We start from the raw sequence: 27,286 nt of genomic DNA, 5'->3' as shown, positions 1-27,286 counted from the left end.
TCAACCCTCAGGAGGGAAGTGGAACCTGAGTAGCAACATTAACATTTTAACATATTTACTCATTTTTTTTATATAGATTCTTTGAGTGCTTTCAGAAGTAAAGTGTTATTAAATCAACCAATAGGTTTATTTGAACCAGGCAGAGGGGAATGGAAGGATAGGAATATAAGAACCAGAAGGGGGCGGCACAGGCGAGAAAATCAAATACCAGGAAGCTAAAAAAGCAACAGATATTTTTGTTGCACAGGCAAAGGGCCAAGTACTTTCTTAACAAAGAGCCAAATATAGCAGGTCAGGTGGTGCAAGATGAGACAGTTCTTGCCAGGAGTGTCTGAGGAAATGGTGGTTGCTACTTCGGCTACACGCAATCAGGACTACACGCAACATCCTCATCTAACCCTTTGCTGTTCAACAAGACCATTGCAGGAGGTGACCTCTGATCTTGGTTTCAGCAATCTGCAGGATAGAAATGTTCTCCATCCCAAGAGCTGTGGGGAAAGTATCTATAATATGTCCGTATCATAATAGAAAGGGGTTTTGGCTTTTGCTCTCAAACTTTTTATTTGGGAAAGGTTTTTTTTTTTGTATAAACTTTCTGTATTATTACAGAACAAGCCTTACCATCCTAATACTTAATCAGAGCACATCAGTAGCCTCACAGTAATAAAATCAAACCCATCTAAATGTTAGATGTACTCATTCCTTTAAAATAAAACTACAGTTCTGAGAATGCCTACTTGCAAGTCAGTTCCACTGAAACTAGTGGGACTTGCTGCCATGTAAATGTAGATTGAATTGGGCTGTAATCCTAATTACTAGGAAGACTAGGGCTTGCCAATCAGAAGGTCAGCGGTTTGAATCCCCACGATGGGGTGAACTCCTGTTGTTTGGTCCCAGCTCCTGCCAACATAGCAGTTCGAAAGCACATCAAAGTGCAAGTAGATAAACAGGTACCGCTCCGGTGGGAAGGTAAACGGCGTTTCCGTGTGCTGCTCTGGTTTGCCAGAAGCAGCTTAGTCATGCTGGCCACATGACCCGGAAGCTGTACGCTGGCTCCCTTGGCCAGTAAAGCGAGATGAGCACGATAACCTCAGAGTTGTCTGCGACTGGACCTAACGGTCAGGGGTCCCTTTACCTTTAGGTTCCACTGAATTCAGAGGAGAAATGGGATCAATAGGACCTTACAGCTGTTAAATTCTTTTCTAGGTGTCTTGTGTGGTTTTCTGTGCAAAAATGGGAGGATGCCTTTTAAAATACGTTAATTTTCTTCTAAAGTAACTTGGCAACTGAAGAATTATCAAGACACTCTGTTGGTTCACTACCCTTTTACATTACATTCATAGCATTATAAAGTTAATTGAACTTCCTAGTATTATAAAGTTCAAATCATGGTGACAGCCATTCAGCAAAGAAACGGAAGGTTTTTGTACAGTGTGAAGACTACAAATAAGTGATTAGATTCTACAGCCAGATGTCATACCTAGGCTTACAGAGACGCTACAGTGATGTGTTATAAATGTCAAAAATGTTAAGGGCAAGAGAAATTGGAAAAGACTAATAAGACTCTGTGGAAAGGCTTTATTGTATTAAAATAAATAAACTAAGTTTACCAAAAAAATGCATTTGAATCTTCAGTTTTAAAAAAATGAACATTGAGTATGGGTTGTTTTTACACAAGCATGGATTCTACAAAAAAAGCCTGAAAATACGTTACATGAGGCCACATGTAAGGGAACAATGGGCAAATCTCCATCCTGGCAATTACAGGAAGAGAGGCAATCTGGCAACTCCACACACATCATTCTAAGATCCTGTGAGGAAAAGCTGGAAACTGGGAAAGCCAATACCCCTCAGATGTAATTGCCCTCACTTAAGTTTTTCTTTGCCCAGCCCAGACTGGCATACTTTTAATATGGGTAAGGGAGATTAGCAGACTTGGACGTTCTGGGCAAGACACCATTTCAGAGCCTAGCTTGTTGTGAGACTAAAAGGCTGCTCTGAACTTCACAGAGGAAGGGATTATACAAGTAGAAAGTTACAAATACTCAATACTTTCTAAGCTGAACCCTTGCGATAGGCAATGGGTCCAAATACTTCGTTTTAGGAGCATGCTAGCATAGGGCACCCCATTGCCCAATTCTTGGAACAGCTGCTCCAATTAAGGCAGGGGTTGCTGTGGCCCTGCAGTTGTTAGGACTGTAACTCCTATCACCCCTGATAAAAGATTATGCTGTCGCGGTTGGAATCCAGCCGGTTCTGGACTGCCACAGGTCCTTCATCTCTGGTTTAAAATCCAACCTGCCAAGGGTTTCAGGATAGCTTGCGTAGGCTGACTAATAATAAAAATAAAAGTTCTTATATACTGCCCTATGTCCTAAAGCAAACAAGGGCAATGCACAACGTAATAAAAACTGCATGCATGCATTTATGTTTAGTACAATCGGCTGCGCGCACACCAACTATCTAAAGCGCACGACTTCCCACAAGGAATCCTGGGAATTGCAGTTCACACTCGAGAGTTCTACCTCCTAGCACTCTTGAACTACAGTTCCCAGGATTCCCTTGAGGGAAGCCGCGTACACTAATCGCACGGCGTGCAGGCAGCCGCTGCGGCGGGCGACACCTAGGGGCGGAGACGAGTAACGCCGCCACATCTGCAGGCGGACGGCCGCTGCTTCCCCGCCGCCCTTTGCTAACCTTTGGCGAAGGTCGGGTCCGCAAAAAAGCGGCGCATGCGTTGTAATTGACCGGCCTCTTCAGCGGGGAGCGAAGGCAGGCGAGGCTAAGCGGGCCGTTGCTTGACAGTCACGCAGCCCAAGCCTCATGCTCCTCTCTTCCCCTGCCCCCGGCTACCAACGGTCACTTTGAAAGACAGAAACGAGGCGCCATGTGGGGGTGGGGGGGAGAGAGAAGGACTCGCCTCAGAGAAGCCCATAGCAAAGATTCGGCCAACCAAATCCCCGCTTTCCCCTCTCGTCACTTCCGGCACAGAACTTCCGCTTCCGGGTGTGAAGCCTAGCCGAGGTTTGCCGAAGCGGGTCTCGGTTCCTTCCTTCCCTCCCTTCCTTTTTTCTTCCTTTCTTCCCTGAGAGTCCGGTCCGTCGCCGCTGCCATGTCGCCCAGTGCTGAGGTCGGCCGCGCAAACGACTCGTCACGGTGAGAGGGGAAAGAGCTCTTACTCCGCCTCCTTTCCTCCGCCCTCCCCCCCACCTCACCCGCTCCTCTTTCCTCTCGCGCGATCGGCTCGCGGTCGGTGGGCGTGGCCCGGGCAGCTGTTGGCGTGGCTCCTCCCCCCTCGCGCGCCGGTTACCTTGTCAGTCAGCGCCAGGAGGGAGGGAGGGAAGGAGAGCGGTGGGAGGGAGAGCTGCTCGCTCCCAGGAACGGCGTGGCGGACCTGTGGAACTCACTGCCACATCATGCGTGTGGTGGCTTTAAAACATGGGCAGAGAAGCTGTGGCCCTGCAGATGGTGTCGCGCTACAGCTCCTCAGCAGCCGTGACCGTTGGGCGGGCTGGCTGGGGCTGGCGGGAATTGGAGGCTGATGGAGGGCCGCAGGTTTCTCACTCCTGCAGCTAAAGCATACTTCGAATGTCACACGGTTGATAGGGTTTTTTTGGAGGTCAGACGGGAGTCACAAAGGTGAAGGAGGTGTGTGACCCTCTGAAAGGAGGGGGAGGACACAGCAACGGCATTGCTTTGTAATTTTTGGTGGCTTAAATCGAGCCACCATGTTCAGAGGCAGGGTATCTGAATACCGTGTGACTGCGGCGATGCACCCAGGTGGAGGAAGAGCTGTTGTTTTCAGGACCTGCTTGTGCAACCCCCCCCCCCTTGGCCATATCTGGTTGGCCAGTCTGGATCTGGGCTAGATAAGAATTTTGGACTGATCTTGAAGTACCTCTTATATAGGGGTAGTTGGGTCCCTGAGGAGAATCTCATGTTTTAAAGAAGAGATGAGTCTAATAATATAGGACTCATAACAAGTAAAATGTCAGCTCAGCGGTCATGCCGTTGTAGTTGTTGGGCCTTTTCTCTGGTGGTGTGTAGTTTTATTTGTTCACTGCTGATTTCAAAGGGGAGGAGGGTGGTTGGAAGTAGTAAGTGAAGCTGAAAAAACGTGAATAGAATCAAAACAGGAATGGTCCATGCTTCTGTGTTTGAGATAGGGAAACCTGTGGCCATTTAAATGTGCATGTGTTGGTCACAGTTGATGGAGTTGTGCATCTGTTTTGCCATTTATGTACCCCAAGTTAATTTCAACTCCCAAGTGTGTGTTCTTTGATTGCCCTTGTGTGGACTCTGGGAATCTCAATTTGTTGAAAAGATTCCTGAACCCGGGCACAAATGGGCAGTGGTACAACAGTTGTGGCAAAATGCTGTACAGTACTGGTATTTCACCACATGACGATCTTTTAAATCAACTATCCTGGATCCAGAACTGCAATGGGAGTAATACCAGGACTAACACTTCAAAAATAACTGTCATATCAAAACATTATTAAGACATCCCTAGGAAGGGATACAAAATGGGATGATACATGTCACTTAACCAACTTCCTATTGCTATTTGAAGAAAAAGGTACATAGCTCAGACCTGAACCAGAAAAATGGAAAAAATAATTAATTTTAAACCCTAATGGCTACAAAAGGTATTGGAGCTCCATCATGGACTTGTTCTGCCAGCAGAGGCATTCTAACAGTTGTGACATACCACTGTCACTCTAGTATTTTTTATTTTATTCATTCAACTGCAAAAATGTTACAGGAACAGGCAGTTCTCGTAAGTTCAGCTTGGGTAATGTAATCTTCAAGCATTAACCTGTAAGACTGTTCTGAGATCTGAAGTACTTGCTTATAATATAGAAGCGTAATGGGAGTGGGGAATGTGGTTTGATGCCTATTCCTGGATTTCAAAGTTATTTGCAGAAGATAAAATAAAAGGTATCTTTCTTTTAAATTAGATTGTTGAGAGGAATAAAAGTGGAGTGAAGAGATAAAGATTGGGGGTACAAGCATACATTGTTTTTACATCTTCACGTATATTGCTCCTTATGAGACTGTGGGTGCAATTGCAAGCAGCCAAGCCACATGGGGGAAGGAAGGCCCTTGCTGCTCCTCTCTTGGCCATGGGAGTGGAACTGGCTAAGGTTTTATCCCTCCAACGCCTGCGCCCAGAGGGTGTCTGGTTTAATAGACTGCAGTACAGTGGTGCCTCGCAAGACGAAATTAATTCGTTCCGCGAATTTTTTCGTCTAGCGAATTTTTCGTCTTGCGAAGCACGAAATCCCATAGGAATGCATTGAAAATCAATTAATGCGTTCCTATGGTCAAAAAAAGTCCAAACAAAGCCAAATTTGGTACAACAAGAGTTTATTAAGTGCTCTTTAAAGTCACACATACTGTAAAGAGCATTTCAAAATTCAAACCCAGAATTTTTTTTTAAAAACAGCAGAGTGGCCCAATGGTCACAGAAAATCATAAAAATGCAGAAAAAAACACACAAGCTTCCAGATTCTTGCAAACCCCTCCCCAACACCAAGTCGTTGAATTCCAAACACCCCAACCCAAAATCCAACCCCCCCAAAAAGTTTTAAAAGCTTAACTTACCAAATGGCTGCAAAAGAAGTTTTGGAAAAGCTTCAAAAATCACCAAAGTCTTTAAAAACCTCAAAAAAGGCTACTATGTACACTGCGTTCTATGAGTTGCTCCTCGAAGTCAAGTCGCAACTGTATTAACGGTGTTAAGAAAAAGGAAACAAACTTGCAAGACGTTTTCGTCTTGTGAAGCAAGCCCATAGGGAAATTCGTCTTGCGAAGCAGCTCAAAAAACGGAAAACCCTTTCGTCTAGCGAGTTTTCCGTCTTGCGAGGCATTCGTCTTGCGGGGCACCACTGTATAGTGTAATAATAATAATAATAAATTTTTATTTGTATCCTGCCCTCCCTGGCCAAAGCCAGGCTCAGAGCTGCTAACAACAAGTAAAAATAGCACAGTGTACATAAAATCACACAGTCAATTAATTAAAATATATTCTTAAATCAATTCAGAATCAAATTAATGGCAACCATTGAGTTAGAGTTCTATGAGGGTTACAGAAGGAGAGAAGGGGTCAGACTGTGCCTTGGCCGAAGCACTGGCGGAACAGCTCCATCTTGCAGGCCCTGCGGAAAGATGTCAAGTCCCGCAGGGCCCTAGTCTCTTGTGATAGAGTGTTCCACCAGATTGGGGCCACAGCCAAAAAAGCCCTGGCTCTGGTCGAGGCCAGCCTAACCTCCCTGTGGCCCAGGATCTTCAAGATGTTTTTATTTGAAGACCATAAGGTCCTCCATGGGACATACCAGGAGAGGCAGTCCCGTAGGTATAACCTTTATATGCATGGGGGAACCAAAAAAGTAGTGACTCACTTTACTGCAAAAACTTGCTTTACTGTAGTGGTCTAGAACTGAATCAACAATATATTCTCTGAGGTATACTTGTAGTTTTTGTGGGAAAGAACAGCTCAGTTCTGGGATTGAAAACAAATTCCTGTCCTGAGCATGTAACCAGAGGTACCCTGTTTCTTAATTCTAGGAATATTTCTCCCCTCGGCTATATTTTTACACCTGGTTTCAGTTGGTGGATCTTGAGGTTCTAATAAAAACAACAGCAAAAAGAAAATAAATCCTGCAGCAGCAGAAAGAAAGACCCAGAAGCTAACTATGAAGACTCAGGTAAAATAACTGAGTAATGGAGGTGGTGGCCATTTGTGTACATGATCTTGCATGCTATATAGACAAACCTGGATTCCTTTGAAATCTGGGTTAGCTAGGAGATTGTAAGGTACACCTGACAATGCCTATGGTGTAGTGGAGCATTCACACAAATGGTCACAATGTTAAACACAACCACCCCATTATAGAATTGTGGAGTTGGAAGGGACCCCAAGGCTCATCTAGTCCAACCCCCTGCAATGCAGGAATCTCAGCTAAAGCATCCATGACAGATGGTCGTCCAACCTCTGCTTCAAAGCCTCCAAGGAAGGAGAATCCACCACCTCCCAAGGGTCCATTCCACTGTCAAAACAGCTCTTCCTGTCAGAAAGTTATTCCTGATGTTTAGTCAGGATCGTTCCCTTCCTCAAGCAACTTGGCAGAGTGGCAGGGCCTTGTTTCTGAAGCCAGTCCAAACTTCAGAGAATATCTAAAGAGCAGTTGCTAAGAGGGTTCTTTGCTCTTTGCCCCAGTTCCAAGTTTGGGAGTAGGGCAAGAGCTTGCCAGGGGTGGGGGAGCACGGGTCCAAATGAGGCTCTAGGATTCTCTTCAGGCCACAGTAAAATAGGCTTTAACTCACTGTTAAACAGTGAGACACACTGATAGACAGTCATGAGATTATGAGCGTACACTTGCCTTGTACTCAGATCTTCGTTTATATCAGTTTTTTAAAAGAGAAAATATGATTTTTAAAGAAAACTTAAAGGGAAATTAGATTTCAGTAAAATTCTGATTTTCTTGATTTTTTTCAAAATAATTTTTATCTGCATTGTTTTGAGCCTGTTACTATGGTAACATGGTTGCTAAAGCATAAAGCACTAGACCTGGTTGCTTACTGCCAAATGGCATGGCTGCTTCTTGCTTTGAACAGCGTTCTTGTCAGAGGAATAGGCTAATGCAAAGCACTAAACATGTTTTGGAAAACAAATATAAAAGATCTTGCTAGAGATCTATACAGGCAGGATGTGCAGAATCTTGCGGCCTTCAGTGGTCAACATGTGAAACTGTTATGTTTAATTGTCTACTTACACATCTATGAAAACGAATAAAAATTACTTACAAAAAACCCCCAACAACATATCGAAGCCCTGCACACATTTGGAACATTTTGCTCTTGCTGGTAATTGAAGCAAGCATTAGCTAACTAAGACTGATAGCAGCCTTAGTTAAATAAATACAACTCTTGTTTAGTGCTTTGATTTTGTCAGCCAGCTGCTAGCAACACAGAAAGCTTAAGGCTGCAGTCCTCAGTGCACTTGCTGAACGAGACTTTCTTCTGAGTAAACATGCTTAGGATCACATCACCAATAGCTCAATCCTGTGCATGTCTACATGGAAGTAAGTCCTGCTGTGTTCAGTACGGCATCCTCCGTTGTCAGATTGCAGCCAATGTGTTTCTTTAAAGCTGATTGTTATTCTTTTAATTATCCTGTACTGTAGTTGCAGGTGTTCATAAGAGATTTTAACACATTATTCATAGATACTAGTTGGTTGATTAATCAGTTCATCTGTCACTGAGTGAAAACAGCATTTCTGAAGCCAGGGACATTCTTCCTGTGTTTTTAGATTATGCACATATATATATCATAGTAAGCCATTTAGTCATTTATCTTTCATTGGAAACAAGAATGCTTCATTTAAGATGCTGCAGTTTTTAAGCACTTGTACTGAGTTCCTTTATAACCAGTGTAAAAGTTTTAAAATTGTTTTATCTGGCTAAGTAATAGACTAAATGTTGTAGCTGTAATTTTGACACAAGGAGTAGGGCAAAGTCTTGGTCTCATTTTTTGTTGTGTGTGTACATACCTTGACATCTGTTTTTGGTGGGATTTTTAAAATTGTGAATCAGTTTGGCAGCCTGGAATGTTACAGTGGCAATTCTTGGTTTGTTGGTATGCTCAGGTTTAAAACAGCAACAATAATTATCTTAAGATAATTCTACATTTATCACACACTCTCTGTTGTTCACCAGAAACTTGTACTGAGTTTCTGAACTTGGAGGTAACATATTGATTTCTTGACTAAGAGCCATTGATGGCCTGCTATTCCAAGAATTCTTTCAGTTCTCTTTTAAAGCCCTCTATAACAGGCATGTCCAACGATCCAACATAAAAACTGGCAGTGATCTACCACCCAGGGATGGGTGGGCGCACGCTGCTGGCTGCTTCTCCCAAAGGGGCAAGAATGGGAGCAGGGTGGGTGGGCTGTTGCTGGCTGCTTCCCCAGAGGGGGCAGGGATGGGTGGTGCAGGGTGGGCAGGCGATGCCGATCCTGCCTTCTCCCCCTGCCTCCCTCCACCCCTGCGCAGGCGATGCTGTTGCTGGTCCTGATCCCGCCTTCCCTCATCAGAAACCCGGCTCCTTCATGCCCCAAAGCTGTTGTCTTTATGGCTATTGAGGAGTGTGCTGTGTTACGGCTGCCTTGGGCCGGCGATCGACCCAGATCAACCCTGTGATCGACTGATCGATCAGGATCGACGGGTTGGACATAGAGGCTCTATCTATAAGAACGTAATAAATCACAAAATGCTGATTTTTTATTGGAGGTTTTGGGGTGCCCAATCATTTGCATGGCATCTGAATTCCCAGTTGCGTCTGTGCCCTCTGCTGCTAGATTATGCATGAAAAACAATGCATTCTGCTTCAGAATTTGGATTTCTGACTCCATCAGATCATGATTATTTATTTAATTTGTATACCGCCCTATAACTGGAGATCTCAGTGTGGTACGCAACATAAAAGTACACCATAAAAAACCCACAAAACACATAATAAAAACAGAGACAACCCAATAATCTCCCCTTCCACAACACATTTTAAAAGGGCATTAGCTGTCAATCAGCCAAAGGCCTGGTTAAAGAGGAATGTTTTCACCTGGTGCCTAAAAGTGTATAATGAAGGCACCTGTTGAACCTCTCTGGGAAGAGCATTCTGCAAGTGCAGAACATTCCTTTCACTGCAGAAAAGGCCCATTCTTCTGTTGCCACCCTTTGAACCTCTTGTGGAGGAGGCACACAAAGAAGGGCCTCAAGATGATCTTGGGGTCTGGATAGGTTCAGAGAGGCGATCCTTGAATATCGCGGTCCTGAGCCATTTAAAGTAGTTAAAAAACATAACACCTCAGTAAAAGTTGATTGCATTAGAAGTTATTCCAAAGGCATGTCTGAAAGCAAAGTTTTTAAAATATGCCTAAAAGAAAGCAGGGATGACTCCTGCTGAGCTTCTGTTGGCAATGAGTTCCACAAGGCAGGGCCTGCCTCACTAAAGGGTTGGCTCCTGAGAAAGACTGCCCAAACCTCAGGGGCATGGAAGATTCCCAAAAGTGCCCAGTCAGAAGTTGTCAGTGATCAAGGTTGTAGCAGCATGAGGAATCAAGCAGTCTTTCAGATACTACATGTATTTCTCACCTTTCCCCTAAGGAACTCAAAGTGGTGTATGTGGTTCCCCAATTCCAATTTCATTCTCACAGAAACACTGTTTGCATTATGTTCAGCCGAGAGACAGTAACTGGCCCACAGCAAGATACAGAGCTTCATGGCTAAATGGGGATTTCAACCCTGTTCTTCCAAGTACTCCAACACTCTTAACCACTACAGTATTCTGGCTTTCAAATCCAGGGCTACCTTGGGAATGTGGAACCAGTAGTGGGTTTTTTTTTGGGGGGGGGGGGCTCTTTCCCAGTGATAGGAAATGTAAGATACTGTATGTTGAATAATAGCTAGATTAGTGATAGTAATTTTAACAATTTATTGCTTAATACATTTTTTAAAAAAATTGTGGTTCCTTCATTCTGGCTTCACAATATTTTTCAAAACTGCAACATAGTCAGCTCTGTAATGCAAGCTCATCTTAAATAAATTATAGCACTTTGAAGTTGTGCTTATGGCCAGGATGCCAGAATTATTTTAATTTTTTAAAAAAGATTTCATATTGAGTATTGTTACAAAATAAAATAAAGTACACTGTGCTTTAAAGGGTATTAGATTTGTTCCAAACATGAAGGTTTCTTCGGAAAAGCAACAGGCAGTGCTGTTGAAAATTCGTTTGTGACGCCTCCAGGAAAATTAGGTCATATGATGTAATTATAAGACCAGAAAAAAATAAATCTCAAGCTTCATTGTTAAGCATGCTAACAGGATTTATTTCGGAGTAAACATGGTTAAGATCAGGCTACAAGTTGTTTAACAGATATTACTCTTTGTTACTTTAGTAATTGATTGTATTTATTATCTAAGGTGGTTGCATAAGAGTGAGAAAGCAACTTCAGAAATCCCTGCTTTTCCCCAGAGGTGTGTCCACACGAGCCAATTTTTCGGTGATCTGTTCTCATTTAATCCGTTTTTTCTGCAGACTGAACCAAATGCTGTATTCTGTCTGTGTTTGAATTAATGAAAAGCCATTGTTTCAAGACTCTGAATGGAAGCAAATAACCTCTCTATATATGTGCTTTGTTTTTGAATTTATAAAACATGAAAATGAATACCACATAATATTGGAGTCAGCCTGCAGTCTTTTGCAGTAGAAATGCCACTATGGAGAAGCATTTCAGAGTTTTGTCTCATTTTGTAGTTCTATTCCCACCTCCTCAACCTGTGTTGGAGTTCTGTTTAGGTTTTTTTTTTAAAAACAGTCTTGACTTTCCCCCTGCCTTCCTCTTCGGCAGTCTTCACAAAGTGATATACCGTATATTCTCTTTCTCATTGTTTTGTTGTTTTCTGCGTTTTGTATGTGGATGTTACCTGGAACATCTTTTTCTTTTCATTGTCTCTCCTTTAACATTTTTTTTGCACACTCCCATTACTGTACTGTTGCACCTCTGGGGGTGTTCAAGTATTGGCACCGTTAAAATAAACCCAAATACCATACTCCCCCGCCCCCAAGCTAGAAAAACCTGCAGCTCTATTCATTTGGCTTAAAAGGTACAATGGGCAAATCTCACAGAGATGTGAAGGAACAAGGAGTATGGCCTCTTCTTGGGTTGCTTCAGAGTTGTAAAATGAGTACTAATTAATTTTTTCTATGATTTTGATTACCTTTATTTTATACATGTATTTTTAATTTGTTAACTATTGCATGAATGTATTTATTGAAAGACAAGCTAGGAGTATTAGAAAGAAGGAAATAAATACTAAATGGGAAAACAAAACATTATAATAGTGAAGGTCTCCTGGGGTAGCTGTGCTTCTAAACAGGGGCAATTAAGAGATACATGAATTTTCATTGGATGTATTTTAAATAGTTTTATATTCTCACCATCTCCGAATTTATACAGTGCTTCTCATACTGTTTTTGAAGTGCTTTTCATTCATTTGTTATTTCAATAACTCTTCTCCCACTTTTCTACGCCAAAGTGTACTTGAGGCTGCTCCCAATAAAAAGACACCTGCAAATCAATTTTTAAAACCCAGTTAAAAAGCAATAAAATGATGCAGGTCTATAAAAATCAATACAAATCAATAAAATGCAAAATGTTAAAATACAAATCATGAATAAACAGTTAAAATCTGGCTGTTTAAACATCAAAGAAGGCTAATAAAGAGAATGCTTACTTGAATTTTGTTATTTCTCATCTATCCAGCCAAAGGGTTCAGGGATGATAATGATGCTATTAAAAAAAGGTCACTTACCTAAATGCCAGTGGCATTCATATAACATCCCACTCCTAATCAATCTCATTTTTCATTGCAGAATCCAGCTGCCTCTCCATCATGGAGTTTCCCAGATTGGCATTGTTCAGTAATACATGTCAGAAAGACGAGGGATGAGTGATAGGGGTGGGGTTTCAGTGGTAGCAGGATAAGCCATATACTAAATATACTACAGCTGTGGTGGCTGGGACCTTAAATGGCTCTTTGGGGAGGAGAAAACGGAAGTTGATGCAGAATTCCTGAGTGCCTAATTCATGGACATGATGGAGTGGCTATTCAGGACAGCTGACCCAGAAGTGAGTCTGCAAAGACCACCTGGCATGTGAAGGTTGTGCTAAGACAAGCTGCTTTTCTGCAGTTGAGGAGAAGAGAGTCCCTGCCCGGGGAAGGGAAAGGAAGATTCCCTGAACATGCTCTGTAAATTTGGCTGGACTCTGACAGTAAGAGGAGGGCACTAGGAATCAAAGATATGCTTTAGTACTGACATATGCTTACTTTTTGGAATGTAAGTAAATTTACCTGTTGCAGTGATGCAGTATCCCAATGAGTGGAGACAGGCACAAGTCCCTATCACATTGTCCTAAACCAAAATAGACATACTGCCATTCTGTTTTAGCTTTATTTGAGAATGGTGCTATACTTTTCTCCCAGTGTGTCAGTTTTCTACACATTTGAGAAGGAGGCTAGTTTTCTGAATGCAAGGATTTTTTATTTTAAATGGGTCAAGCATCTTAAGTGGCGTAGACTGGGGACGACTCTACCATGTGGTTTTTCAAAGGTTGGCTCCAGTTCATTCCATGGGTGCAAGAGACCACCTTGGTTGCAAGTCTCAGGGAACATGCTTCCTGGCTTGCATGCCTTTTCCACCTGGCCTAGGAAGGCAGGGTGGGGGTTCTGTTGCTGTTACTGTTGCCTTAATTGTTTTAAACTGCTTTTTAACTTGTGTGTTTTTAAATTGGGGGGTTTTGTTGTTTTTTTTAAGTAAGGGACCTAAGATGTGCCTGGGAAGAGAGGAGCTGGGAAGAGCAGGGATGACCCCAATTGATGTGGTTCTGTGCAAGGGGAGGTATTGTGTGCAGGTGGGGCGCACGGCAGGCAGACAGTTAGCAACTGTGCTGTGTGCCAGCCTTCTTCCAACCTGAGGAGTTGTGGTTGTCCTTTCAGCCAGCCCTCAGATGTGCTTGGATGGTTGTTTCTGGAGAGTGATGCTTGAGGAGTGTTCTTTAGCCTTGTGGAGCCTTCAATGTGGGGTTCGATTTTATCCCCTATGCTGTTTAACTTCTACATGAAACTACTGAATGGGGTTATCCAGAGTTTTGGAGTATGTTGTCAGCAATTTGCTGATGACACACAGTTCTACTTCTCCTTTACATCGGCAAGTGTGGCTGTGGATGTGCTGGACCATTGTTTTGCCCTGGTAATGGACTGGATGAGAGCCAACAAACTGAAGCTCAATCCAGACACTGTTAGTGGGTGCTTCCCTAGAATGGTTGGATGGGAGGTGGGCTGCTCTTGATGGTGTTGCACTCCCTCTGAAGGAGCGGATATGTAGTTTGGGGTACTTCTGAATCCTTTGCTGTCACTTGAGTGCCTTACATCAGCTTTAGTTGGTGGTTCAGCCACACAGGGATAGCCTAACTTCTGTCATCTATGCTCTGGTATACATAGGGAATAACTGTCTGAAGATGATTCAAAAACTTCAGCTGTTGCCGAATTTGGTGGCCAGGTTGCTAACCAGGGCAAGGTGATTTAAGCATATTACACTGATCCTGGCCCAACTGCACTGGCTGCTAATTAGTTTTGTGTTCTCATTTTTTATTTTTTGTTGTGAACCGCCCTGTGATCTTCTGATGAAGGGCACTACACAAAATTTATTAATAATAAACAAATGCAAACATAAATAAATACATAAATTCGCCAAAGTATTCAGGGTTATATGTAAAAGAGGTTTTTGTGTAAACCAATTTTATGTAAATCACTTCTGATGATTAAGTGGTATATAAATCCTGTTCAATAAATAGTAAAGGGGTGATTAGAATGGTGGTGGTTTTCTTTTCTTTGTTTTCCTTGCAAACCATTTTTTTGCTGCTGCAGATGGAATAGAACAGTGAATTTCTTACTGGTGATTGTTTTGGTCAGCCCTAGTTTTTACCTCACTCCCCCTCCCCCCTTTTTATGTTATGCTTTTGTCATTTCCAGTCTTACAAGTAGACTCTTTTCTTTAAAAGGCATCAGCTTTGTTTCTTAGTCAGTGAGGGGGTGTTTTTTAACATCTTAATCTTTACTATAGTACACCATAGAAGCTGGATTGTTTTTGAAATCTCTTTCTCATACCAGCCAGTTGCTTGAGCAGACTGCAGCCATGAATGCATACCCTCTGACATTTCACAAACAAAATGGGGGGTGCCCTTATCTATTCATAATGCCTCAATTCTGACACAAAGGATTATTCCCAAGTACATACTCTGCTTAAATATTACTCATTGTGGATGGCTCCTTCTTGATAGCTGTATTAATTTACCTTGCAATAACTGCATGCTAAGAGCATTAAAAAAATAAGTTTTCCCAAAACCTACTGACACCTCCCTCTTATGCATTGGTGGCACCACTTTGGCAATACAGTGGTACCTCAGGTTAAGAACTTAATTCATTCTGGAGGTCCATTCTTAACCTGAATCTGTTATTAACCTGAGGTACCACTTTAGCTAATGGGGCCTCCCGCTGCCACCACGCCACCGCCGTGCAATTTCTGTTCTCATCCTGAGATAAAGTTCTTAACCCGAGGTACTATTTCTGGGTTAGTGGAGTCTGTAACCTGAAGCATCTGTAACCCGAGGTACCACTGTATAAGGATTCATGCTTGGAGAATTTGCTGTTAGTATACTTAGGAACACAGGAAATTTCCTTATATTGAGTCTTTCCATTGGTCTGTCTAGATTAGTATTGCCTACTGCATGGACTGGCAGTGGCTTTCCAACATTTTAAACAGGGAAAGATCTCTCTCAGCCCTACATGCAGTGCCAAGGATTTAATATGGCATGCAAGGCAGATGGTCTAGAACTGAGTTGTGGCTCTTCCCCTCTACTTTCCACTGGTTAACCTCTGCCTCTCTAGATGCTGTTGTGTTTCAAATTCTGTCAGCCCCAGGCAGCATAGCCAATGGTCAGGGATGATGGGAGTTGAAGTGCAGCAATATCTGAATAGCCATAGACTCCTGCTTTACAGGATATGAAAGGCTGTCTGGAAAAAGAAGTCTAAACACTCAGCAGTTTGCACATACATCTGTGCACCTGAAATTGTACTAAATTGTGTACAATGGTACTAAATTGTGGTCACGCTAAACAAGTAAGAAGCATCTTTAGTGGTCAGAAACTAGGGGAAGGGAAACCACAACAACTCCCATTATAAGAAGACTGGGGAAGACGTATATGGCACAGAACGTTAATTTTTAAAACAATGTATACTGTAATAGGAAATTTTGGAAGGGATTTCTAAGGCAAAAACCCAATGCTCTTTGAATTGTAGTATATATATATATTAGGTATTGGAACCAAAAAACACTATCAGAGTCTTGGAAGTAAATGAAACAAACAGCGTGGAAACAGAACCAGTGTGTTTTATATTCAAAAACATAGATAAATGTTATATATTTTATTATCTAGTTTGTTAATGTTTTTGTCTCTTTCATTTCTTTAAAAGGAACATTATCCCGTCTTAGATTACAGTGCTAAGCACACTCGTATGACAGTCAGTTCTATTACAGATGGAGGGATCTGCTCGATGTCATTTCTAAAAGAAATGGTTGAAGCCTAAAGGAAGAAGGGACAGATACCCAAAGTAGTCACTGTCCTTGATATATTGAGAAGACGTGTGTCTTTGATTATTTTCAAAAGCAAAAGGCAAACCTCATTCCTTTTTTAAAAAAAGAACTTTGTACCATAAAGGCTTTTAATAAAATTGATAGACTGTTCATTCTTCAAATTAATTTAAAATACCCACTTCTGTTTTCCTTAATAAACGGACCATGGATTATGACAAATAGTTATATCATCTTCACTTAACTGATTTTAGCACAGATTGACACAGAATGTGAGGTTGGTCTCATCTTTGAATGTTTATTAATGGCAATAATAAGAAGCGTAAGTGTTGAGTCATGGTATCTTTCTATAGAAGCAGAAAAAATTGCATCTTTTGTTTGATAACCACCTTTTAATTCAACGAGTCTCAAGACAGTTAAATGAAATGAAGCGAAATGCAGTCGATAATGCGTTTGTAATTTGTCGCGTTCTTTCTGTACAGCTTCTGGGGAAGCTCGTTCAACCAGAGGTTGGTTAATGAAGCTTGCTTTTTTGCTCTGCACAGTTTCACATGCATCTGCTTGTAGATGCTGTGAGGGTTTAGCATTTAAGTAATTTGAAGATCTAAGAAAACAATTGGCATGGGCATTAAACGTTGCTAAGCAATAGGAAACGACACTTTGTAGCAAGGGAAATTTATACAACATTGTTATTGGGTTTGGAAAACGGTGGCACATGCTTCATTAAAGCTGCCATTTAAGGAGAGAAAGTTGTTGAAAAGTGGCAAATCTAGAGAACGAGGCCTTTGGATTCTTTGATTTTTCTGGGTTTCTGTGGGATGGAACCGACCATCCAGGAAGCTGTGGTATCAAAATTACTATTTGGATCAAAGGGAGATTATTGTTCTTATTCGCGGTTCTCAGTTTAAAACTCTTTTCTCTTGAATGGAATGCCCCATGGAGGTTGTCTGCATGATCATCATTTCCCCCCCAGGCAAAAATATTTTTATTCTTCAAGGAATTTTAAGCATTTTAGATCTGCTTATGACAAAGTGATCTGCTGGCTTATTTTAATGTTGTTGTGACTCTTTATTGTCATTTTCTTTGTTTTTAGATTATGTAGCATATTTTTCCTTTCTTGAAGAAGAACATTATAGTAATATTTTGCATAAATTGATAACTTTATAAAACTGTATTGAACTAGTCCAGCAATTTTGATTCATCTTTACATTGTTTCTGTTTATCATTTGTGGCTAGAAAGAATACTTTTTCTTGTCCGTTTTATACTGAAGTATATGCAACCTGTGCATTTTTTAAGACAAATATTTTATGCTGCCTTTCAGGCCAAAATCCTATCAAGAGAGTCTTTAATAATTATAGAACTATGAAAACCATATAATATAAGTTCAGGTAGGTAGCTGTGTTGGTCTGACACAGTCAAAATAAATTAGAAAATTAAAAAATGGTCCCGTAGCACCTTAGAGACCAACTAAGTTTGTTTTGGGTATAAGCTTTCGTGTGCATGCATACCCAGAACAAACTTAGTTGGTCTCTAAGGTGCTACTGGACAATTTTTTAATGTATTTCATATAATATAACAAATTTGAAAACCACAAAACTACAAATGACATGTTTATTATTATTTTTTCATAAAGCTAACTGCAGTGCCTAATGTTGTTTAAAACACATTTCAGTCTGCGTGCTGTGGTTATAATCTGGAGAGGGGAGCCCTTCTGATTTTGGATATGTATGTGCTGTTTGAAGTTGCACGGAGACATGGGCGTCAGGTACTGGGCTGCCCCAAAGTCTGGTATGTCCTTTGAAGAAGGATTTACTTAGGGAATAATTCCTATGCACAAGAAGCTGGTGTAAAGCCAGCCGTTGTAAATTAAATTAAGTTACACCAGATCCAAACCCTGTTCAGCAACCGGGCTGCTGCTGCTCTGCCTAAGAGAAAACAAGCCTTTAAAATAGTGTTTCTCGCCAGGTGAAATAAATGAGCTGAATGGATTTAGGATCCAGCCTATGCCCTCCCTCTCTGGTCCCACTCCTGGAATGCCCCTTTGGGGATTTTGACTGGTCTTGGCTCAGCCAACTGAACCCCAGCTGAGCTGGCATGAGTAAGTTACACCAGGGTATCTTAGGCTAAGCCAGGGTTGGGGACTTCACGATGGCTGAGCTGGAGATCTGTTACTTCCTAAACTGCTCATCTCAGTGGATCTTGCCATAGGATCACCCTCTTGGACTCCGAAAACTGTCCAGTGTGTAAAGGCCATATTGGGATTATATGATTATGTTCATACAATATTTTTCACATCCCTTCAGAATGAAGTTACTACTTTGATATTTTTTTTAATTCCTTTGGGAAGGGTTCAGCCCAAGGTTAGGTTAGGATAGCTATCTCTTTTTTATTACAGATAGGTAGCCGTGTTGGTCTGCCGTAGTCAAAACAAAGAATTTTTTTTCCTTCCAGTAGCACCTTAAAGACCAACTAAGTTAGTTCTTGGTATGAGCTTTCGTGTGCATGCACACTTCTTCAGATATGTGTATCTGAAGAAGTGTGCATGCACACGAAAGCTCATACCAAGAACTAACTTAGTTGGTCTTTAAGGTGCTACTGGAAGGGAAAAAAATTCTTTTTTATTAATTTTTTATTAGGTAATCCTTTCAACATAATATCTTTCCAAGGAAGCATTTTGTATAGGCACTATTTAAAAGGAACATTTGGATAAATCGGCACAAGGTGCTCTTCTTTCCATTTATTTTAATGTGTGAAATTTTCAACGAAAAATTAATTCTGAGTACATATTATAGGCTACCCTGGATTATGCATGCATTTTAGAAAGGCAGGTTAAAAATGATCATAAAAATAAATAAATGGGAAACAGAATCAAAGAGCCGCTGCAGAGGCAAAAAGGCTTTATCCTTAAATATTTTGCGGGACAAAAAAGTTTTAAAACATGCCCAAAGATTGCAAGAAAGGAGGCATGATGGATTTCATCAGAATTGTCTAGTCATGCAGCCACCACTGAAAAGGCCCTGTTTTGAATGTTTGTTTGTTTACAAAAATTGCAAAATGTACTCTTTTGACTTTCAGCTGTTGGTGGCTTTCTAAGTTGATAGTCGTCTTTTCCTGTTATTGTTTGTGTTATTTGTGTTGTTATTCTTGGAAAATAATTAGAGCAACTAAAAAAAAAAAGTGGCAAATAAAATAAACAAACAAGAAATTTGTCTAACCCCCTCCTTTAAGGCCATCTTTATTAGTGGCATTTACCTGTATGTGCAGCTGTGACTATAACTTTTGTCCTGGTTTTGCGTTGGTGATATGTGCTTGCGCATGTGTGTGTGTGACGGTTATGTAAGTGCTCTACATTAAAGCAGGTTAGATTGTATCGTAGCGTTCACTAATAACATGGCCTGCACTTTTATCATTTTAATGTAACTCTGGTAATCCTGAAGTATTTCTGCAAGTGCCCCACACGTGGCTCTTCTGAAGTACTGGAAATGCTGTCTTTTGTTGTGCAGGCTATGTTGCAAGGGAAATGTTGTGGAAATGTGCCACGTGCCGCGGTGTGCACACATACACAAGTCTCTGTTATCTTGCCCTATCTATTGTACCTTGGGGCTTAATGGTAAACCTTTGCTGTTTCCCCTACGTGAATGTGGTGTCTCTTTGTTTTGGGCAAGCCCACCTGTTTTGTTTTGTTTTTAAAACTGTCACATTAGATATGAGTGTAGTCACTGATAGCCTATGTTATGTACTGAGTTGAATAGGATCCAAACTGCAGCAGTCTGATTGGTCCTAGAACAATGCAGCAGTATGTTTGGTTGGCAGGAACCACCCAATCATGCTCCAGATAGAAGTGAATCCACAACCTGATTGGCTTACAGTAGAATTCCGGAATTAGCCAATCATGTGCAGCCCATTGTGTAAATAATGTATATAAAGCAGATACCTTGAGGGGACTTTCATTCATTCCTCCTCACCACTATGAGCTGAATAAAGAGCATGAAATCACTTTGCGACTCTGAGTATATTTCAGCCTAGATGATAAGCACTTCCAAAAGTACATAAAGCTATGGCCATCTTTTGTTCCAGACTTTGAAGACAGCAGAGGAAGACACACATTCTGCCCACTGGAGCATTTTGAAAAGACATCCATGGAAGAGGTACAAGATTTAGCGGAACAGCCTGTGAGTATATAAGAGAAACTGCAACAGCTATAGACATGAATAAGTGAGTCTTCTGAAGTGCGGTACATTGATTCTGTGTCCTATTTGGCTTGCAGGAATAGAAAACAAAGAAGTAGAGAATTTTATATCTGAACCCAGTGGTTAATAGGCAGGATATTTGTAACACCATAGAGTTCACTGATAATATTTTAATGAATTTATTTTTGCCAGAAAAGAAATTTTAGAAGCAGTTATTTCAGCATTATTTTTTAATCTCAATTTTCTGTGATGCTGTGGGAAAACGAAGTTTTAAAATTCAACTGTATCTATCTAGGGTGCACCATTTGCTGATGATTGGAAGCTGAAATTTGACTTGGGAACTTCTGACATACAAATGCATGCAAAAAACGTTTGCCTCATAAATCTAAAGAAGTATTCATCACAGTTATATGTATACCTTCTGTTCCATAGATACTGCTTTGGGGCAATTCTTCATTCAAAAACAGCTCTTTTTGCATTTCTACACAACTTAAATGCAAGAGGCAGCTACCTAAAGCATTTTGTGAAACTGTGGTCTCAATGCAGTCAACAACAACAACAAAAATACAAGAACTTCAGATAGCTTCCCAATCTGACCTTCATCCCATCACTTTTTTATACTGTCTCCTGAAGGTCCCTAATTTGGAACACAGATAAGAGAATGGAGGTATAGAAATATTAAAGGATGAGATTTCTGTGGCGAACACTCATATGCTGATGTCAAAATGTGGCAATATTAGCAAGAGCCATAGGAGGAATATTAATTCTTATGAAGGTGTATCATGTCAGATCTCTAAGACAACGAGGTTCCAAACAAGAGAGAGCTTTGTAAATTAAACTTGGGAACCTGAAGATTATTATAGGGACTGGGGATCATGTTTTCTTCTTGGCAGATGTTCAGAAACGCGGTGTTTTCAAAGTACTTTTCTTCTGTTTTATGGACATGCATTTGGATTTTTTTTTCAATAATAAGGGTTAGGAAACAAAATGAAATATTTTGATGAATTACTTTTACTATCCTCCCCCCAAATGTATCTATGGATCTTTCCCACCTGAAACATATAATTTAATAACAAGTGAGAGGGAGGTTTTTGCGCATGAGAGAAACATTCTGAATCCTAGCTAAGGGATGCAGAAGGCTGTAGAGACAAAAGATGTGAGTGCCTGGAGATGCATTACATAGGATGATGTCAAATACGATCATCTGGCTTGCAAAAGATCATCTGTTCCCATCCCCCCAGCCCCTGGGTGCTTCCAAAATCTGCTTGAGGTGGTTGTGGGGCACACAGCCCAGGGAATTTTTTTTGAGGAGCGGAAGGAGAAGTCTTGTTGCGCCCACTGGCATGATAATTGGATATCACCCATTGTCTTAATATTTGGAGAGGGGGTGGCTTATTTGTTTATTTTTATTGGTTTATTTAAAATGGGGCATTGTTATTACTGTTAACCACAATTGCTTAAAATTGACCAGCTGGTCATAGGATGCTGGGAGTCAGCATCTCCTTAGATGTCTTGCTTGGGAACTTTCATTCTGGCTGTTCTGATTGGCCAGCACCACTGTTGGCATCAGGGACCTGGACCAGGTGAATAGTTTACTTGATTTAGCAAGGCATTTCCTACATGGGTTTTCTTTCAAAGAGCTGTGTCCCATATTTTCCATTATAACAAACAACTCACAGCAGCTAAAAAAGCATACCTTTTAGCTACCTTTTAGTTGCCTGGCCAAGTTGAAGGTTTTACTGCGGAAATGTAAAAACCTAAACAATTTGGGATCAAGGTGCCTAGCAGACCACCTCTCCTCTCCCACCTCCAGTCCCAGACCAAGCTGGTATTTGAAATATTTCAAGGAGACCTTGTGGGTCATGGGTAGGCAAACCAAGGCCCGGGGGCTGGATCCAGCTCAGTCGCCTTCTAAATCCAGCCCGTGGATGGTCCAGGAATCAGCCTGTTTTTACATGAGTAGAATGTGTCCTTTTATTTAAAATGCATCTCTGGGTTATTTGTGGGGCATAGGAATGCGTTCTTTTTTTATTTTTATTTTTCAAAATATAGTCCGGCCCCCCACAAGGTCTGAGGGACAGTGGACCAGGCCCCTGCTGAAAAAGTTTGCTGATTCCTGTTGTAGGTTGTTCTATACCCAACTGATCATGACAGTGATAGTACCACCTTCTGGAAAGCCCTCTCTTGGGTAGTTTGTGAGGCAGAAAACTTTTAATGCTTTAAAATCTTGCGTGTTTACCCTTTAACTCTCTGTTTTGTACACTGTTCAGTTTTATTTGTGAAATAATGTGGGGTTTTTAAAGGAAGTTTTGCTGAATGTCAGATTTGTAAAATGGTTATTATGCACACCACTGACAGATTTTTGTCTCAAAACAAAATTGTGCTTTTGTTTTGATGCAGTTAATCTTTTTTTTTTTGCACGGAGAGGAGCTTAGGAAGCTGCCATATAGCAAGTCAGACCATTGGTCCAACTTGCTCAGTACTGACAACACAGACTGGCAGTAGCTCTCCAGAGTTTCAGGCCAGATTATTTCCCAACCTTACCTGGGATTGGACTTGGGGCATTTTGTATGCCAGTCCAGTGTTTTGCTATGGCACTTCCTCAATATTTTTGTAAAAACAGTGGGATATAAATCAATAAATTATAATTACTTGAAATTAATATCATTTATTTGTTCAGAGTATTTATATCTCGCTTTTCAACAAAAAAAATCTCAAAGCAGTTTATGTAGTACAAAGGTAGCTATCAAACACTTTTCAGTAAAGTCACAAAGTAATTTAACAATTAGTAATAAAGTAATAAATGTTAACACTAAGTAATAAAGCAATTTAACACTGTGAGCTTTCACATGTAAATCTTCTATCCTTCAATGAGTACTATTACTACTAATAATAATATTTATTACATTTATTTGCTACTTACAACAAAAATGTCTCAAAGTGACTTGCTGTTATAAAAGCATATCTAATGCAGCGGCGGCGGCAGCAGCAACAACAACAAATGATCACCAAATTGTCATGTTTCCTTACACCATTTAATGTATGGACATTCTTCACTTTTTGGCAAACTTCTTCAGCCACTACTGAATCTCCTGTTTGCCACAAAATGTATGCGTCCCCCCCCTTAAAAATATTGTTAGCTTTTCTGCCACCACCACCTGAATAATAATAGTAATAATAATAATATACCCCCCTTCATCCAAATATTGCAGGGTGGTTAACAAGATAAACTTTCACTGAAAAAGTTCCAGCTTTCAGAATATTTGCAGTAGGGAGTTAGCAAATCATGGAAACTGTTGGGCTTTCAGTGGTTTCAACACAAGAAACTGCCTTACACCAAGTCAGAACTTTGGTCCATATTGTCTACACCGATTGGCAGCAGTTTCAGGCAGGGGGCATGCCTGAATTCTCCTAACTGGAGACTGGACCTAGGACCTTCTGCGTACAAGGCAGCTCCTCTCCCACTGTGCTGTGGCCCTTGTCCAAGTGAAGTTCATTTGAGGAAGGAACTTTTAATACTAAAATCAGCTTCTCCAAGTGGCTAGTTCTGTTTTGGCTGAACAGTGGAAGAAAACAAAGTCTCCGCTTGCTCCTCTAGGCTGCGCTGTGCGCAACATTTATGTAAGTGCTCTACATTAAAGGTTAGATTGTATCCTCTTATTGACATAGTAACCCAGACTAGATAATTTAATGTTGCTTCCCAGTGTTTATTTCAGCACAGATGGCTATCGTTAAAACGTGCTAAGTGATCTTATTACAAGTGCTGTAGACGTGTGCCACATGCCAGGTTTGCAGGAAAATTAAAATTTCTTATCTGCGCTTGTTAGAGCTCAAGGCTTAATGGCAAAGCATTGGCAGATCTTTCCAGATGTGAGGCTGGTCTTTCATTTTCACTTCCCTAGAGAGAGGAGAAAGGTAGAAGCAGACGATACAGGCTCACTTTGGATGATTCCCCTGAGCATGGGCCCTAACGTGAAGTCTGAATTGGCAAGCTATAATTAATGGCATGGGTGGGGAACTGTTTTCAGATTGAGGGCCACATTCCCTTATGGGGGCCACATGCCAGAGGCAAAAGCGGGTGGAGCAATGTAAAATTTACCTCAGACAATAGGCAAGTTTTAACACACCCTCACACCTTTCTCTGTCCTTCATTTGGCAAGCAAAAGGCCTGATCACAGTTCAAGACATATTCCAGGCAGGCAAAAACACTCAAGGAAGGTGTGAATCTAAAAAATTGTAAGAAAACCAACAAGCGAAAATGGCAGTAAGGGCACTAGAAGAGGGTAAAACTACCCTTATATGCCTCACTTTGTTAGGTTCCAGTGGCTCTAAACTTGGATGGGAGATCCCGCTTTTAACATATTCCTCACCATATTTACAGAATAGGAAAAACCAATTTATGAAAACTAGATCTTTTGGATAATAGCTCTAGGGTACTTTGGCTGCTTTCTTAATCGTGGTTCCCCATAATGTCTGAGCCAAACCTTTGTGACTCGTATGCTATTTTTCATATTTAGGCAAACATAAATATATTGATTTACTACCAGCAGCATGCAGCCCTTTCTTTGTAGTCGAGAGTTGTATTAATGACATGGCTAACCTGATATCACTGAATATATTTCTCTTTGCAGATGAAAAAAGCCAAGATGCAGGAATCAGGTGAACAGCTGTTAAGGTGTGTAATTCTTGAATTTGTTTTTTAACTGCACTTATCATATTTCTGTGGGGTTTTTGTATATTTTGTTTAAAAGAAAGAGCTATTACTCTGTTTATTTTTTTCTTTGTACTTCGTTTTAGTATCTGTTGGACATTACAAATCTTACTTGACTAATCTTTACAACAACCCTGTGAAGTAGGTTGCTGTTATTAACATTTCACAGATGGTGATCAGGAACTTTAAAAAGAGCCATTTGTTTTCAAGGCTTTCATGAAGTAGGAATTGGAGCCAAATTCAGAGAGGGGGAAAGTCCCATTGGGTATAGTGCCCCAGTACAAGAAAAAGCCTAGTTGGTTATTATGAGAATGTGAATCTCTGAGCCTCAGGCTAGTGCACCCCACCCCCTTTCCTCTTTGCATGAAAGAGGAAGAGATTGCAAGGAAGTGCAGTTTTCTATTTCATTTGAGTATGGGAGGTTGGTTTGTAAAAATCAGAATATTGCACCATGCTTTGATCCTAGTTTGCATCCCAACTATAGTTTGCACAAACCACAGTTTCCCATATTCTGAAATGGAAAACTGTGGTTTGTTTCAAACTGTAGGAAGTTTTCTGTCTCTGCCCACACGGGGGAGGGAAGAGGGAGCCATGAACACTTTAGGCTTGCAATTGTTCATTCTCATAACAATAAACGATGTTTTTCAGATAGCTTCTGTGTAACTGTTTACTGGATCCCACTGCATGCTACATCCCGCATGCTTTTTGTGTGTAATGTTGCATTCTAGAAAATGATTGAATGCATGACTTTACTTGCAGCTGGGAAACCCCCAAATTCCACATTATAACACTTCTAACAACACACAAGAACATAGAAAGTTGTCTTCTACCAAGGCAGATCATTGGTTCATCTAGCTTAGTATTGTTTACATTGCCTGGCAATGGCACCCCAGCACTTCAGGCATCAAAGCCAGGAGTTTATGCATGCCAAGCAGTTGCTCTATTGCTATGACCCTTCCCATCTCTAAATTGGAGTTTTTAAAGTCATACTTGCTACAATTAAGCTTCATACACAATTGTCAGCTGTGGGCAAATGGTTACTAGATCCCAGTTAAAGCACATGTTTTCATAGAATCATAGAGATAGAAGTGATCCCACGGGTCATCTAGTCTAACCCTTGCAATGCAGGAATCTCAGCTATAACATCCATGACAGATGGCCATCCAACCTCTGCTTAAAAACCTCCAAGGAAGGAGAGTCCACAACCTACCAAATATTCCAAAAATGTTTGTTTAGGAATAAAACCATTGCTGTACATTGTGCTAATAAAAATTTATCATCATCATCATCATCATCATCATCATCATTATGTCTAAAGTACCTCATGTCTACTAGGCACTGTGCACAGATTAAAAACAAGGTCTAAAAGACACAACACAAAATGGATGGGTGGAGGGTGACTGTGGGGACAGGAGAGGAAGACGTTCCATTGCAGACACAGAACTGCAGCATTAAACATGGCTCTCTGTCTTGAACTGGGATAAGGAATACAGTATTTAACTTAACAACGGTTTCAATTGTGAAAACTGGGAATAGAATGAAGAACATGGAGAGGGACTTTCCTGCCCCCCAGAACGTTCACCCCTCAAGTCTTTCTAGATAGTATGAGATCCTCCTGCATGGTGTGGGGTGGACCATGTGGGACCATCAGAGGAGAAGTGTTACCCAAAATTGGGTGGAGGCACTTTGTGCAAGTGGAGCTCCATTTGTGCAGGGCACCACACTCAGTTTGCAATGATTCCTCCCTTCTGGTTTGTCTTCTTAACTGTGCTTAGAGAGCAAGCGGTAGTTTGACCTGATGTTAAAATTGAGCCAGTGCTTCTGTGCTGCAGAGATAAGCAACAGCTTCTGCTTCTGTATTGATCCTTTCAGGCAAGTGAACAGCACAGACGATAGTGATCAGAAACCTGAATCCTCAAGCCTTGGTTCAAACCTGTCCATGTCCAATGAAAGTAAGTGCCTTCTTTATTTTTATAGTTGAGTAGAAGAACTGGGTAAGTTTTGTGCCTGAATTGTACAGACAAGTGCTTAGAATTCCCAGGTTTCTGAGGAGAATCTACACAAACACACACACTCACCAGAAAAATGCAAGGCTTCCTGAATCAACGAGCCATTAAGCTATTCCTTTGAACTTGCCTGTCAGTGAAACCAAATGGGGAAGAAAATGTACT

At 41.1% G+C, this 27,286-nt stretch overlaps 1 protein-coding gene across 9 annotated transcripts in view; it reads left to right on the top strand.

Annotated features, from left to right (window-relative positions):
- The first annotated feature begins 1,568 nt into the window (after positions 1-1,568).
- The window catches only part of EYA3 (EYA transcriptional coactivator and phosphatase 3), a 51,430-nt gene continuing 25,712 nt past the window's right edge, over positions 1,569-27,286 (top strand). For 2 of the 9 annotated variants that reach the window (XM_083627226.1, XM_083627223.1), the window contains exons 1-5: positions 1,569-3,156; positions 6,571-6,710; positions 20,292-20,386; positions 25,036-25,079; positions 26,988-27,067. In XM_083627226.1, the coding sequence (XP_083483352.1) occupies positions 20,354-20,386; positions 25,036-25,079; positions 26,988-27,067 (157 nt within the window). In that variant the 5' untranslated portion in view covers positions 1,569-3,156; positions 6,571-6,710; positions 20,292-20,353. Of the gene's footprint in view, positions 3,157-3,318; positions 3,649-6,570; positions 6,711-19,462; positions 19,946-20,240; positions 20,387-25,035; positions 25,080-26,987; positions 27,068-27,286 lie in introns of those variants that run through there. The other 7 variants (XM_083627225.1, XM_083627222.1, XM_083627221.1 and 4 more) reach the window with 5 other exon arrangements.

The sequence above is a fragment of the Podarcis filfolensis genome (assembly GCF_964270895.1).
Source record: "Podarcis filfolensis genome assembly, chromosome: 8".
NCBI classification, from domain to species: Eukaryota; Metazoa; Chordata; class Lepidosauria; order Squamata; family Lacertidae; genus Podarcis; species Podarcis filfolensis.
Note: the sequence above shows the minus strand (reverse complement) of the source record. Positions and strands in the feature narration are given on the sequence as shown.